Here is a 14,731-nt window from a genome sequence, read left to right on the forward strand (position 1 = left end):
TCCAAAACATCTTTTCCTAAGGAAAATGTTCTGAATTTATTATAATATATTACTTCTTTATTTAAATACTTTCTGATCAGTAAATGTACTGGCCAGCTCAAATGTTTAGAAAGTAAAACTATAAGCATAAAATATTAAAATTGCCAAAGACAAATGATGAAACAATGGACTAATTAAGTTTTAATCAATGAAAAAGAAACTGACAGAGTGTGTAATATATATAAATAACCAAAGTAAAGAGAAGATGCAAGTTTTAGTTTTAAAAAAATCTCGGAAGTCAATCACAACAAACAGAATGTGTGCTATTATTGTAGGAAAATACCAAAATGGAAATTTACTCAGAAATGGAGAGGATATTAGCAGAGGTGAATAGAGTAGGGCTGAATAGAGTAGAAAGGGTACGATATATATATATTATAAAGACAGATTAGCAGTGGTCAACATTTAGTCACCTCCAAAACAAGTGTTAGTAAAGGAACTGCTCTTCTTCTTTGTAGTTTCGTCAATCGCCAGCAGGTGCTTGGACGGCTCGGGAGTGTCCAAGGAAAAACTTTTCATGCGAGAATTCAACTTTTTTCGACGATTTTTGGGACTGTGGCTAGCTAAAAACAAAATAGAAGAATACACAACCCAATTAAAAGGAAGTTTCTGTTTTTAGTTCCAAAAGCTTAGCTGCATATCCCTGAAGTTTTAGAAATAAAGTGTATATATACCCATTGACAGAGCTGTTGTTGCTGTAATCAGTGTTTAGTCCCTGAAGGCATGAGGTGATTTGACTTGTAATATTGAATTGGCAACATTTTTAACCAGAAAATGTATGATATCTAGCATTTTATTTCCAGGATTCCATGCACAGATGTGCAATATTTATATGTAAAAGCTTTGTCAAAATGCTCTGGTAAGTCTTCAAATCTTGCTCTTTTTTAGCAGGAATGAGCATTTTTAATCAGCAACATGTCTTCCTTATGTCAAAACGTCACAAAATCAATGCTGCTTAGTTTTGTAATACATTGTACCAATTATCTGCTCTTTGTTGGTGACTGAGACACAATATTTACATTAACTGCATGATCATAGGGAAAAATTTTAAAAAATCTCTAGCCATAATCTTGGAACTAATTACTACAAGATTATAGGAAGCAGTGTCTCCCTGTAACTGCACCATACGAGGCTGACATAATTTGAGTTTGTTTTTTTTTTGCCTCCCAGAATGCTTTGCTGGTTTGTTTGATTTACGTAAACGCATCAGAAACATAACATGTATATTATTTTGTATTAACTTTATTACTAAACAAACAGATTCACAATGTATGAAACCTAGCAGACATTACATTTTCTATCCTTGTCTTCACCTGTGATTCAAACTGTGTAGATCTCAAACCAACATTACATGTTTCAAAAAAGTAAGTACATTAAAAGTTAAAAATGTTGGGACTTAACTGGGATTGGTAAATTCTCAAAACTTTTTAAAAAAAATTGTAAAAGACAGTGCCATATAGTGTCTCATTCTACCCATATTTTTCCAGCAATCAGTCCATCTTGGATCATATTTAACATAAAATGTTTCATCCTTTTCAATTCCAACAAATATTTCAAAACCAATCATAAAAACTAGTCTTTCCCTTCTGAAAAATGATGAAGGAATACTCATAATAAAATAAATGGAAACAGACAGACAGATGGATGTGTCAATTACAAGGGGACACAAAAACTAAGAAGATATATTACATGCATTCTTTGACACTACGAGTCCACTTGTGGAATTATTAAGTAAGACCCAAGTCGTAAATGAGATCTGATAAAATAAATCTGTAATATTCCATACAACACAGCTAGGACACAGAAAACGATCAAATCTCCAGTGTCACTGGTTATTGACTGACTCTGCTGAAAATTCAATATCTACGTTGTATACAGGTTAACCAAAAACTTCATAAAACAGTTAAAAAAACAAACAAAACAGTGCAGACAAAAAAAAAAACTGTGTGTGTAATATTGAGGTTATATAAAATACAGTTTTCTATATATACACTCTGTTATCACAAATGCTTATTGAAAAAGATTACACATATATATAAACAGAAAAAAACCAATAATGATAAATGGAAAAATGTATTTAAAGAAGAATATAGTGGGACTGGTTACCCAATAAAACAACATGACGAATCAACATGATTCACAAGCATTTGTACAACGATGGAAAAATGTAACCACTTTTAACTAACACGGGAGAGGACAACATTTAGAGATACCCTGCCAACAAATAAATACCGCAAAGATGGTGCCTTACCAAAGAACCCACCACCTCATAATCACTCCTAAGGGGTACTTTAGCAAGCCACCCCATCCAAATACTGAGATGGCGCTCTAGCAAGCCACCATGCAATAACTGCTAAGATGGTGGTGCTTTAGCAAGTCACCATGCAATTACTGCCAAGATGGTGCTGCAACATAATTACTGCCAATTAAGACAGTGCCTTAGCAAGGACCTCTTATTGCATTGAAACAATTGAATTTTCTGAACATAATTATGCAGATAAAAAAACTGATTATTGAATCAAAAAAGATTTTACAGCCAGTTTTGGATATAAAATCCTCTCTGATTCAATAGAAATTTTTTACCTTGAAAAGTGAAAAAAAAATGGCCTCTCAAGAGACTATATTTTGCATGGTTGATTTTTTTAATGAAATGAAATAGAAATTTAAAACATAGAATCATAGGAAATCAAAACGTTTGTGGCAAGGTGTCCATATAAGGTATACTATTAAAGCAAACCTGATCTATTCCCCAAAAATGAAAACCTAAGCTTTTATGAAGCTTCAAATTTTTTTTTCATCCATTCCTATATCTATGAAGATCTAAAAAAAAATATATCAAATTACTGTAAATACTCAAAACTGAAAACTGTGTCAACAGCTAATCAAACACCCTGCATAAAATGATTTTTCAATTAATGAACAAATTCTAACAGTACACTAAAATATGCAAATTTACAAAAATTGTCCCTATACGGATCTTATCTGAATATTGACAAAAATTTAACACTGACATTCTAGAGTACAGAGGCGTGTTACGAAAAGTTCAATCTGGTCCTAAAAATAAACCACATAATAGGAGGGGAACACAACATGAGGAATGTACTAGGATGTTTGGGGAAAATATTGTGGGTGGGGTGAGGTGGCGATTAAATCATTAAATCATAAAGTATTAACATGGGAGTACATGTATGTTTGGCATGTGACTATGAATAGAAGTCGTGCTAATATGATGCCATTTTGCTTTGTGTTACCACAGAAACAATTTAAAGGAATTCGAATATAGGCAGGTAAAATTTGTATTAAGCATTCTGGTGGAATTATAATCATTCAAATTTATGAAAACTGACCATGAAAAGGGTGCAATATTATAAGTGTTTCTTCCAATTTAACGTATGCAAAAATAGGCATAAAATACACTTAATGAGAAAAAAAAGTCTGGATGGCTAGGAAGAAAGAGATAATGGGAGCCTAAATAATAATAATAATAAACCAAGAACTGGGAAGGATAATTAAGTTAAAGTGAATTTGTACCTCTACCGTCAAATGCAACCAAACATTTATTTTACTTACTAAATGTTTTGATACAAAAAAAATTTTAATTTCACCTTTAAAAAAGTTATAGCTTATTAAAACATTTTTTTCCAAGAAAAAAATAATAACGATAATAAAATACAATATACAGACATATGAAATAATAATTAAACAAGAAATTTAACAAAAAAACTGAATTCAATCTAACAAAGATCTATGCTAGTTGAATAGTTTATGTACAAATAGTTCTGTCTTTGGATTGATGAATTTCGGGAATTGTGACACAATTAAATATCAGAAAGGAATTATGAAGGGAGAGGAGTTCTGTTTTTTGATGGCTGGACTTGTTTGTTTGTAGTAGGTCTTGAAATCACTGCCTAAGCTATTGCTTACATCAGAGTTCCCTGTTAAAAACAACACTTAGCTTAATATAGTCAAACAACAACAAAAAAAAACAGGTTTTAAAAAATGATATTGTGGAAAAAACATGTTTGCAGGGCTTATAAGATTGCAAAGCTATACAAAGCAGCAAATTAAAACAATGACAAGCAGGGAAAAAGCAACATATAAAATATACAAAAGCAGGTTTATTATTAATTTTATAAAGTTATTGAGTGCACAAAAAAGTGTCTGAAAATATATCAGTATTAAAAAAATACCCACTAAAGTCACAAAATCAAGTTCAGTTAATCTTAAAACCAGCCAAGGGTTTACTAAAGAAAACTGGCTACAAATGAATACAGTCAGACATCAGTTCCTGGCATGTCTTTTTTTTAATTATTTTTAAAGTACCTAAATCATTCCTAAAATAGGCTGCATCAACAGGATGTGTCTGTCCCTATAAAATCTGAAATTTCTCAAAAAACTGATAAAGCAAACAACGCGACTCTGACACAAGAAGAATAGCAGAAGTTTCTCCTCCAAGCAAATCAGGAAAGCAGCCAATTAAACTAGAGCATGGATTGGCATTAGATATATATATAGCCAATCAGCTTGCTTGTAAAGAGTCTTAAAGCAGCCAATCACAATTAAGCTTGCTGTAGAAGTTTGCTGATTGGCCAGGCCTCATTATGGTTGAGCTCTTTCTTTGAAACCTATCAAGTTAAAAAGACACTGCAGTGGTCATGTGTTAACTGGTGTTAGTGTGTTATTCATTGTCAATAATAAATGTAGATAAAACACAGAGCAAGTAATTTCATATGAATTTGTCATAATAGGTAAAAAAAAAGTCACCAGTCTCTGTAAGAAAGAAAATCACAACATCAAGTATAAGGTACGTGTTATATAAAATATGTATGTTTAATATGTTACTGTAACAAGGAATATCAAGATCTTCACTTTGGAGACGTACCTCTTGTTTACCTTAAGTTAGTATTCACACTTTATCAGTTTATATGGTATAGCTACAAACCAATGCATTCAAAAAGAAAAAAAAAACTAGTGCAATATCAGTCTAACATGATTGATTCAGCAAAATCTTCACGTGCCACACTGCAATCTCTAAATTTGCAGAGAAAATGTCATATTTCTCTGGTTTCTATGAAAATAAGCAATAGATATACATGTAATTGGTAAATTTCTGTTGAGACACATATTATGTATGCGAGTTGGTTGCTTTGAGAACAGTGTGTGTATGTGTCAATTCCTTCTATCTTTGTATGAATTATTTTTCTTCACAGCAATTGGAAGCTTCTTGTCAGCAATTATCTGTGACAGTCACTGTTTTCTTAATTTAAATAAATTAAAAAAACAGTAAACTAAATTGTAAAAAAAAAAATCTTTGCATTTCAATTGAATTGAAAAACAGGGAAAATGAAAGATTTGGATCTAAAATGAACTGTAAAACTGGAATGATTAAAAGTTTGAAGGCATTATATAAATAACTTGTTTATCTTATAACTGTAATATCTACAGTGACAGCTGAACAGACAGACAGACAACAGCGACCCTTCAATAGATCTACACGTAACCCCTACTCTGTGTTGTATAGGTGTCTCACCTGACGAGGCAGGACTAGTTGTTTTGGAAGTGCTGGTGCTGCTGTCCCCCTTGTTAGAATGGTGCCCTGAACACTGGGCATGGATCCCACAGCTGGGTTTACCAACCTTTGGAAGGTCTGCAGCACACTTTAGTAGGCTGTAAACTGGGTCAATTTCTCCCGCTGAAAGTATCATAAGAATTGTATCAAGAAATAAAACAAAAAATTTGGTTCCCAAAGTAATTTAGCAAGTTTGAAATATTGAATATGTCACTGATGTACAATTGTGCATGAGTTCAGACTTGATTTATCAAAGGTACTATCATGTTGTAAATTTTGCATTTATCTCCCCCTAGTAAATTCAAAATTTACAACATGATAGTATACCAATAAGATAAACAAGAGGCCCCAGGGCCACAGTGATCACCAGAGTCCTGGTGGCCTTCCTGTTCTTCATCACAAGATTAAAAAAGAAAATTTTCCATCTTTATTCACATGAAAAATCTTTATCTCATATTGTGGCCCTACTCTAGCCCCAAAAGGGCATGACATAACCTAACTTGGATCAACACATCCTGGGGACGTTTCAATATCATTACTCAGTCTGGTATATATGTCTAACATAGCCTTCCTGTTTGCAGAAGACATAAACATACTCTTAGTCTAAGTGAAATATGCTGACTGACTTTAGCATTACTTGAACACCAGGATTTATTAATTGAAGAAAAAAAAATGAATCCATACAAGTTTGGAAATTGATTTAGTGTGACCCTACTAATTTTAAAAAGAATTTTTTAACAATAAAATCTTTATTAACTTCTTTTTAAAATATTAATCCCCTACTGGGTCCCCACCCTTCCCCCAGGAGCCCTGGTTTGAACAGACATGTTTCTGCATTACTTGTGAATGCTTGAATATTAATGTAACTTATCATGGACCTGTTGTTTCTGAAAGAAAACTGAAAGAAAATTTGACAAAATTTTCCCTACATTTTCCCATGTAAAACAATCCCTAATGTAGGGAGCTAGGGTAGGGTAGAGATTGCATTTTTTGCATAATTATATTACTAATCATGGCTGTACTATTCTTCAAAAAAATGCACTTACATTTTTCCCTATATATTCCCATTGTAAAACTGCTCATCTATTGTATCCCCATTCTATCCTGGAGGGGGGGGGGGGGGGGGATTTGATCAAATTTTTATCTGCACTACCTCAAGGCTGACTGCCTGTGATTATTACTAGTCTAATCTTGGACATCCTGTTCTTAAGGAGACAATTTTTAAACATTTTCCCCATATATTCCCATGTAAAACTTTGATCTCCTGTTGTTAAGATTGTGGCTCAACCTTTCACCCTGGGGACATTATTTGAGCAAATTTGAATCTACACAATGTCAAGAAGCTTTCACTTGAGTTTTTATTTTTTCTGGCCTAGTGGTTCTTGACCAGAAGATTTTTTCAATGACCTCACCCAATTTTTACTACTTCATTTTAACATTTGGCTCAGGTGAGCTAAAAATAGACACAGAGTAAGGGGCCATGTGAAACTAAAACAGTACTAACTCTAATAACAACACAAGACCTAGCTGTAAAATTATTTTACTAGAATTATTTTGGTCCTAATTAACAGAGAAAGTCGAGGATCTCCTTACAAAAATTAAGGACCCGACTAAAATTGGATATTCTTCAACTGGGTCATATGGGTATTAGGTAAATTTCATAATTCTTCTTATACACATGTATACCACCCAAAAACATAAAGCACCGAACAAAACAGGAACCAGAAATACTGTGTGCCACACCATCTATCAACAATCGATAGTTACAATAAATAGATTTACTGTTAACATCTCAGGAGAGTTTGCACAACATGAAGCAGTATGGCTTCAATCAAGCAGGTGCTCTGCTCCCAGTGGGAGGCAGACTTACATCTGGCCAGTAGAATTTCCTCTGATTTTATCTTCACCAAAGAGCTGTATCTGACAACACTGCCTACATGCTATCTGGCTGTGTTAACACCAAATGATATATTTTTTTAATGTCTCTATAAACTTCATACTATATGATGTCTATGAATGGAACAGAGTGATAACATACATTTATACTGATAGTGAATTTTGCATATAAATTATATATTTGTAAATGATTTTTTTTTTCATCTATAAAAATTTTTTTTACTGGCTTTTGGAAATATTGATGAGTAATAAATTTTTACAATAGAAACAAATGATAAATAATTAATGTTTATTATACTATACATCACGCACAACAGCAAACTTAATGAGAGAGGTGTAAGTTACACTAGGCATTTTATGATAAAAACAAAGACAAAAGTCCCATAGACCACAGTGCTCACCTGAGCCACTATGGCCCTGCTGTTCATCATCAGATTTTAAAAATAAATTCACCTCTTTAATTTCATAAAATATTGACTTCATTATTGTGGATTTATATAAAATAGCTCCTACACTACCTGAGGATGTCTGAGCCATATGGATAAGGAGGATACCTAAGGATGTTTCCATTGTATCTTAATTCACTATATAATGAAGATTTTACATAAATTACATCTTTTCTGGGCAAGTGTTTTTTGAGAAGATTTTTAAATGAGGCCATTTAATTTTGGCTTTTCCTCAATTATCTCCCCTTGGAAACATTGCATGGTCCTTCCTTTACAAAATTTGAATTCCCTTCACCTAAGGATGCTCTGTGTCAAGTTTGGTTGAAAATGGCCCAGTGGTTCTGGAGAAGAAGATTAACAACAATGACAACTACGACAGACAATATACAAATTTCAATCAGAAAAGTTCACTTGTTCAACTGCTCAGGTGAGCTCAAAACACTGAAAATGTCAGATTAATAAGTAATCCTTGGTCAATTTATTTGTAAGCAAAATGCCATTTATGGTTCTAAAATGATTTGCCAATTAATATTTGATCTCAAAGTTTATTAAAACACAAAATCAAAAATATATATCTAAAAAAGCAGCACACAAAAAAAGGGAAGGATTAACCTGAAATGAGTGTTCTTAGATTATTACGAGGGAAGTGAAAAGCGTGCTGATTGTTTTTGTCTGTGTGTCTGTTTTCTATGAATAGCAAACGATGCACAACAAAGCAAAGGTCTGACAGAATTAGATGCAGCTAAGAATTCTCTGCCAACAACACAAGGGGGGATCTAGTGGTAAGAACATTTAAATGATTTCTCCATCACTATTGTGCGTCATCGCTGCCTACGCATCCCACAATAAACATATATAACAGTCCACATATTAATAAAACCCTACAATAAAAAAATAGTAACTTAAGGGGGTAAACACTCAAATCTAAACCACCTTGTTGAAAGTACAAGTATTGTAACCCTGACAATGACCTTTGTACACTAAGACCCTGGAAAAGTCAGAAGAATTTGTTTACTTTTCAGTAATACTTCAAGTTAATAGTGTACAGCAGGCAGTGATGTATTTTTTGAAATCTTCTCTGATAATTTGAAAAGTCGTAACAAAGCACAAAAAAGTTAATGAAAATAAATGTTCCCTTTCTTGACTAACTTCTTAAAACAACTTACTGGAAAATCGTACTTAATCTAAATCCTTGACAAACATATTAGGGTCAATTATACAATTCCATGAAATCTCTTGAGCTTGTTTAAATTACTAAATTAACAGGAGATTCACATTACAAGATGTTATCTCCATATCTGAATATTTACTGAATAATACTGGAGATGGCACAAACAGTTGTAGCAGCAAGAATTTGAACTCAAAACTTAATTGATCCTCTCAGAGCTAAAATTAATGACTGCGATTTAAGTTGAAAATAAGGTTGATGTACGTTAAAAACTGATTTTCCACTATTCTTAACAACTCACTAGGTCAAGATATCTTGTATTAGGTGAGTATGGTAAATATAGTTCATATCAATGAATGACAGTGAAGGTCCAAGTACTCTATAGTTCTGAAGATTTATTCTGAAGATTAGGGGAAACTTTCTGACAACCATAACTTGTTTTATTTAAGTTCTACAAGAACTTGTATCATTGCAGATATCTAGATTCTATACCATCTATTTCTGGTTTGTATTAAACCTGGGGCTTGGAAGACTGAGGGGACTTGTTAAGGTTATTGACTGTATATTGGGCAATATACCCACCCAAGGTCTTTGCGCAGTAAAGCAGAATGAACTTGCGAGGTCTACATCCAAGCACAAACCTTGGGAGAGAATATTTTCTGACATTCAGTCAAGAACATTTTTATTACATATTTTAATACCAGTACATTTTTTTTAAAATTCATATGAATGGAATTTCTCTGAATTTCTGGTCATAAAACATCCTTACAACATAATATCTGTGATGTCAAATATACATGTACGTGATGTCATTAAGAATGGAGAGATGGGAGAAGGTATAATGATGTCATAATCACAAAAGTAGTCCAGTAGGCATTTACAATGTGGGCAGATATGGTTCTGTAAATGCCCGGGTACTCTTTATACATTCTATTGAGAAATATATCAAAATGTGTAATAAAACAACTTGTATCAGATTTCTAAAGTTGTATAACTCACATTCCACTGTCTCTTCCACCTCAGTTTCTTGTGAATTCTGTTTTTTCTTTATCAAACTTCCTTTCTTGGTCTAAAAGAAGAAAAAAGAACATCATGACTGTTAAATTCGTTTTCTGAGGAAAAAAAAAAAAGTTAGAGCCTAGAGGGGATTAGTTTAGTGTAAGTATATTGTCTTCATTTGAAATTTTGTGATGAACATATATTTGTGATTCTGTATTTCCGTACTATGAAAACGACAAATTTTAAAATGATTGATATACACAGTAAATACAAAGCCAATGTCAAACTTTGCGATTTTTCACACTGGATACTCTTGTAGGGTCGTCCATGGACATTACTCATTCTAAGAAAGGAGTTACCCAAGATGTTTCTACTGGATCAGAACACAGTCTCAGGGCAAACTAGTGCCAGCAACAATACTGCACTTATCAAATGGCATTTAGTGGAAAAGAATTTTCACATACATAAACATCATCTTGTTGACCTGACCATCACCAATTACAAGTTCCTTGTTTGGAACCACTTTCTTGATGGATGACATAACTAAGGGAACTTTATTGGAATGTATTCTAAGAATTACAGCTGTGAGAGGGTCAGAGGTCAGGCTTATTGCCGAATTCTATAAACAAATTTTATTAATGAAAGGAGGATTTCCGAATTGCCAGATTGTGCATCATCTAGAAACTATTCTCAATAAAACTGTGATTCTTGGTATATTAAATTTCTTCACAAGTTTAACGTGCAGTGTATAATTTATAAGCAACACGTAATTTTGATAATCAAAGGTTTACTTGAAACATTATGAGAACTAATAATAACTCCCAGACGTAAATGATTCAGAGAAATGACATATTGCTAAATAAATACTGTATACAGGGTTATTTTTGCTCAGTGTTATTTTCGCCCTTTCACGCTTTCAAACAACTTTGCTCCTATTTATAATGGTCCAGACATAGTTAGCTTAATTAAAGAGATATAGCTGACTTCTTTGAATTTGCCCCCTTTTATATTTGCCCACAGGTGACAAGGTGAAAGGGGCAAAAACAAAACAGGGGCAAAAATTTTACTGTATACAGTATATAAAATAGCAAAAAGATGTGTTTAACACTAATTAAGCTATACTAGCTAAAAATCCCGTACTAACAATCACTAGTTTATATATCTGGCTCCTGTGTGGTCTCAATATTACCTGTACTAACAATCACTGGTTTATATATCTGGCTCTTATGTTATAGTCTCAGAATTACCCATACTAACAATCACCGGTTTATATATCCGGCTCCTGTGTAGTCTCAGAAATACCTGTACTAACAACCACTGGTTTATATACCCCGGCTCCTGTGTAGTCTCAATATTACCTGTACTAACAATCACTGGTTTATATACCCGGCTCCTGTGTAGTCTCAGGAATACCTGTACTAACAATCACTGGTTTATATACCCGGCTCCTGTGTAGTCTCAGGAATACCTGTACTAACAACCACTGGTTTATATATCCGGCTCCTGTGTAGTCTCAATATTACCTGTACTAACAATCACTGGTTTATATATCCGGCTCCTGTGTAGTCTCAGGAATACCTGTACTAACAACCACTGGTTTATATACCCCGGCTCCTGTGTAGTCTCAATATTACCTGTACTAACAATCACTGGTTTATATACCCGGCTCCTGTGTAGTCTCAGGAATACCTGTACTAACAATCACTGGTTTATATACCCGGCTCCTGTGTAGTCTCAGGAATACCTGTACTAACAATCACTGGTTTATATACCCGGCTCCTGTGTAGTCTCAGGAATACCTGTACTAACAATCACTGGTTTATATACCCGGCTCCTGTGTAGTCTCAGGAATACCTGTACTAACAACCACTGGTTTATATATCCGGCTCCTGTGTAGTCTCAGGAATACCTGTACTAACAATCACTGGTTTATATATCCGGCTCCTGTGTAGTCTCAGGAATACCTGTACTAACAATCACTGGTTTATATATCTGGCTCCTGTGTAGTCTCAGGAATACCTGTACTAACAACCACTGGTTTATATATCCGGCTCCTGTGTAGTCTCAGGAATACCTGTACTAACAATCACTGGTTTATATATCTGGCTCCTGTGTAGTCTCAGGAATACCTGTACTAACAATCACTGGTTTATATATCTGGCTCCTGTGTAGTCTCAGGAATACCTGTACTAACAACCACTGGTTTATATACCCCGGCTCCTGTGTAGTCTCAATATTACCTGTACTAACAATCACTGGTTTATATATCTGGCTCCTGTGTAGTCTCAGGAATACCTGTACTAACAATCACTGGTTTATATATCTGGCTCCTGTGTAGTCTCAGGAATACCTGTACTAACAACCACTGGTTTATATATCCGGCTCCTGTGTAGTCTCAGGAATACCTGTACTAACAATCACTGGTTTATATACCCGGCTCCTGTGTAGTCTCAGGAATACCTGTACTAACAACCACTGGTTTATATACCCGGCTCCTATGTAGTCTCAATATTACCTGTACTAACAACCACTGGTTTATATATCCGGCTCCTGTGTAGTCTCAGGAATACCTGTACTAACAATCACTGGTTTATATATCTGGCTCCTATGTAGTCTCAGAATTACCTTTGTGAAGTTTTCAGGCTTGGACCAGCAACAAATAAAGCAGGTCATTTTTTATCTCTTACATTCTTAATACTCCTAAATATCATCCAACAGCCACGTAGATCGAGGACTTCACAATAATCAACAGCTAAATGACATCAAATGTCTACATATTATACCACAAGTTCAGAGAAACCTAGACTTCCAGATATCTCTTCAGTCAATGTACAAACTGTTCATTTACTTATTTGATTATGAACATAATTTCTTTCAATTCCCCATGCTCCAATAAAACAATATATCTAAATATAGGAAAAGAATATCTCCTAAAAGCATAACTTCTAGGCTCAGGGTGAATAATTTGACAGCCCTCTATACTGAATGAATTCAGACAATTAATACAGGTCAATTATTGATTGTTCTTAGATCCTCCCCACCTCTCCATTGTTTTGTTGACTGTTCTTAGATCCTCCCCACCTCTCTATTGTTTATTGACTGTTCTTAGATCCTCCCCACCTCTCCATTGTTTTGTTGACTGTTCTTAGATCCTCCCCACCTCTTCATTGTTTTGCTGACTGTTCTTAGATCCTCCCCACCTCTCCTCTGCTTAATTGACTGTTCTTAGGTCCTCCCAACCTCTCCAGTTTTGTTGACTGTTCTTAGATCCTCCCAACCTCGCCTCTGTTTAATTGACTGTTCTTAGATCCTCCCCACCTCTCTATTGTTTTGCTGACTGTTCTTAGATCCTCCCAACCTCTCCTCTGTTTAATTGACTGTTCTTAGATCCTCCCCACCTCTCTATTGTTTTGCTGACTGTTCTTAGATCCTCCCCACCTCTACACTGTTTTACTGACTATTCTTAGATCCTCCTCACCTCTCCACTGTTTTTTCAACTGTTCTTAGATCCTTCCCATCTCTGCACTATTCTTTAAGCTTCCTCAACTCTTCCCATTTTATTGACTTTTTTAAAGATCTTCCCCACCTCTACACTATTCTTAAATCCTTCCCACCTGTCCATTGTTCTTACATCCACCTAATCAAGTGCAAGAATGTATCCTAATTGCTACACATATTTTACACCAAGTATGAGGTTTATAAAACTCAAAAAGATGAAAGCATTAATATTTATGGAGTATTTTGCTGGAAAAAGAATCTGACATGTCACCTCAAGATTTTAATCAGTGAGAGAAAATATATAACAATGAATGAAGGTTGTGATCTTAAAATTAGCTCTCTGGGAATTAATAAAGTGATCAGAGATGTACTGGATACATTAACTACCTGCTTTAATTACAAGTCATGAAGTGACGATATTATCAAGGTCATGGTGCTCTGTGTAGCATAGAGTATATAGGGTATCGGTAACCTTAATGTTAATTGATGAGAAACTGATCTACATATTCTGGCATCACTAGACCACTACAGTTATAACAGAAAACTACAGCAACAATTCACTGTCAAAGACAAAGTGGTACTCCATCTCCAAAATCTGACAGACTCAATACATCATACATAATGCCATCATCTCGGTATACATATCAACCACACTTCATAATGCATGATGTCTCACTTCTCATGATGGCAAAATGAGACAGAGCACGCGATCAGACTCCCATCAGCAGCCATAAACAAAATTGACTTCCACTGTAGGCCATGCTCTTTAGATACATACATAGCTTTGGAACTCTTTTATCACAACCAGATCACACATTGTCAAAAGACTGGCTGAAAATGGACCATTTAGTTTATACATAGAGGGCACTTGTTCTAGTGGAAATCATACAGAAGCCTTTTGACAAGGATAGTGTTTTGTATATAGAGTACAAAACTATTTCTATGTGAAATACACCTTTTTATCGCAAAAGGTATCTTTGATATGCTAAGAAAACTAGAAAATGGGATCAAGGGGGAGTAATTCTGCAAATTTTATTTATTTTTGTAAAAGATTTTTCTCAGAAAGGTTATTCATTATTTAAAATCATTGAATTCATGAACAAAGAAAAGGTATTT

General features: G+C 34.2%; 1 protein-coding gene across 1 annotated transcript in view; it reads right to left on the minus strand.

Moving 5' to 3' along the window:
• LOC133186797 (uncharacterized) overlaps nucleotides 1–14,731 on the minus strand; it is a 130,175-nt gene that overhangs the window by 7,520 nt on the left and 107,924 nt on the right. Inside the window, exons 12-14 of the mRNA XM_061322121.1 lie at nucleotides 10,118–10,187; nucleotides 5,570–5,731; nucleotides 453–602 (exon numbers count right to left, since the gene is read on the minus strand). Coding sequence (XP_061178105.1) covers nucleotides 453–602; nucleotides 5,570–5,731; nucleotides 10,118–10,187 — 382 coding nt within the window. The remainder of the gene's footprint in view (nucleotides 1–452; nucleotides 603–5,569; nucleotides 5,732–10,117; nucleotides 10,188–14,731) is intronic.

The sequence above is a fragment of the Saccostrea echinata genome, unplaced genomic scaffold (assembly GCF_033153115.1).
Source record: "Saccostrea echinata isolate AGI-Se365-2 ecotype Australia unplaced genomic scaffold, CSIRO_AGI_Sech_v1 ptg000014l, whole genome shotgun sequence".
In the NCBI taxonomy this organism is placed as follows: domain Eukaryota; kingdom Metazoa; phylum Mollusca; class Bivalvia; order Ostreida; family Ostreidae; genus Saccostrea; species Saccostrea echinata.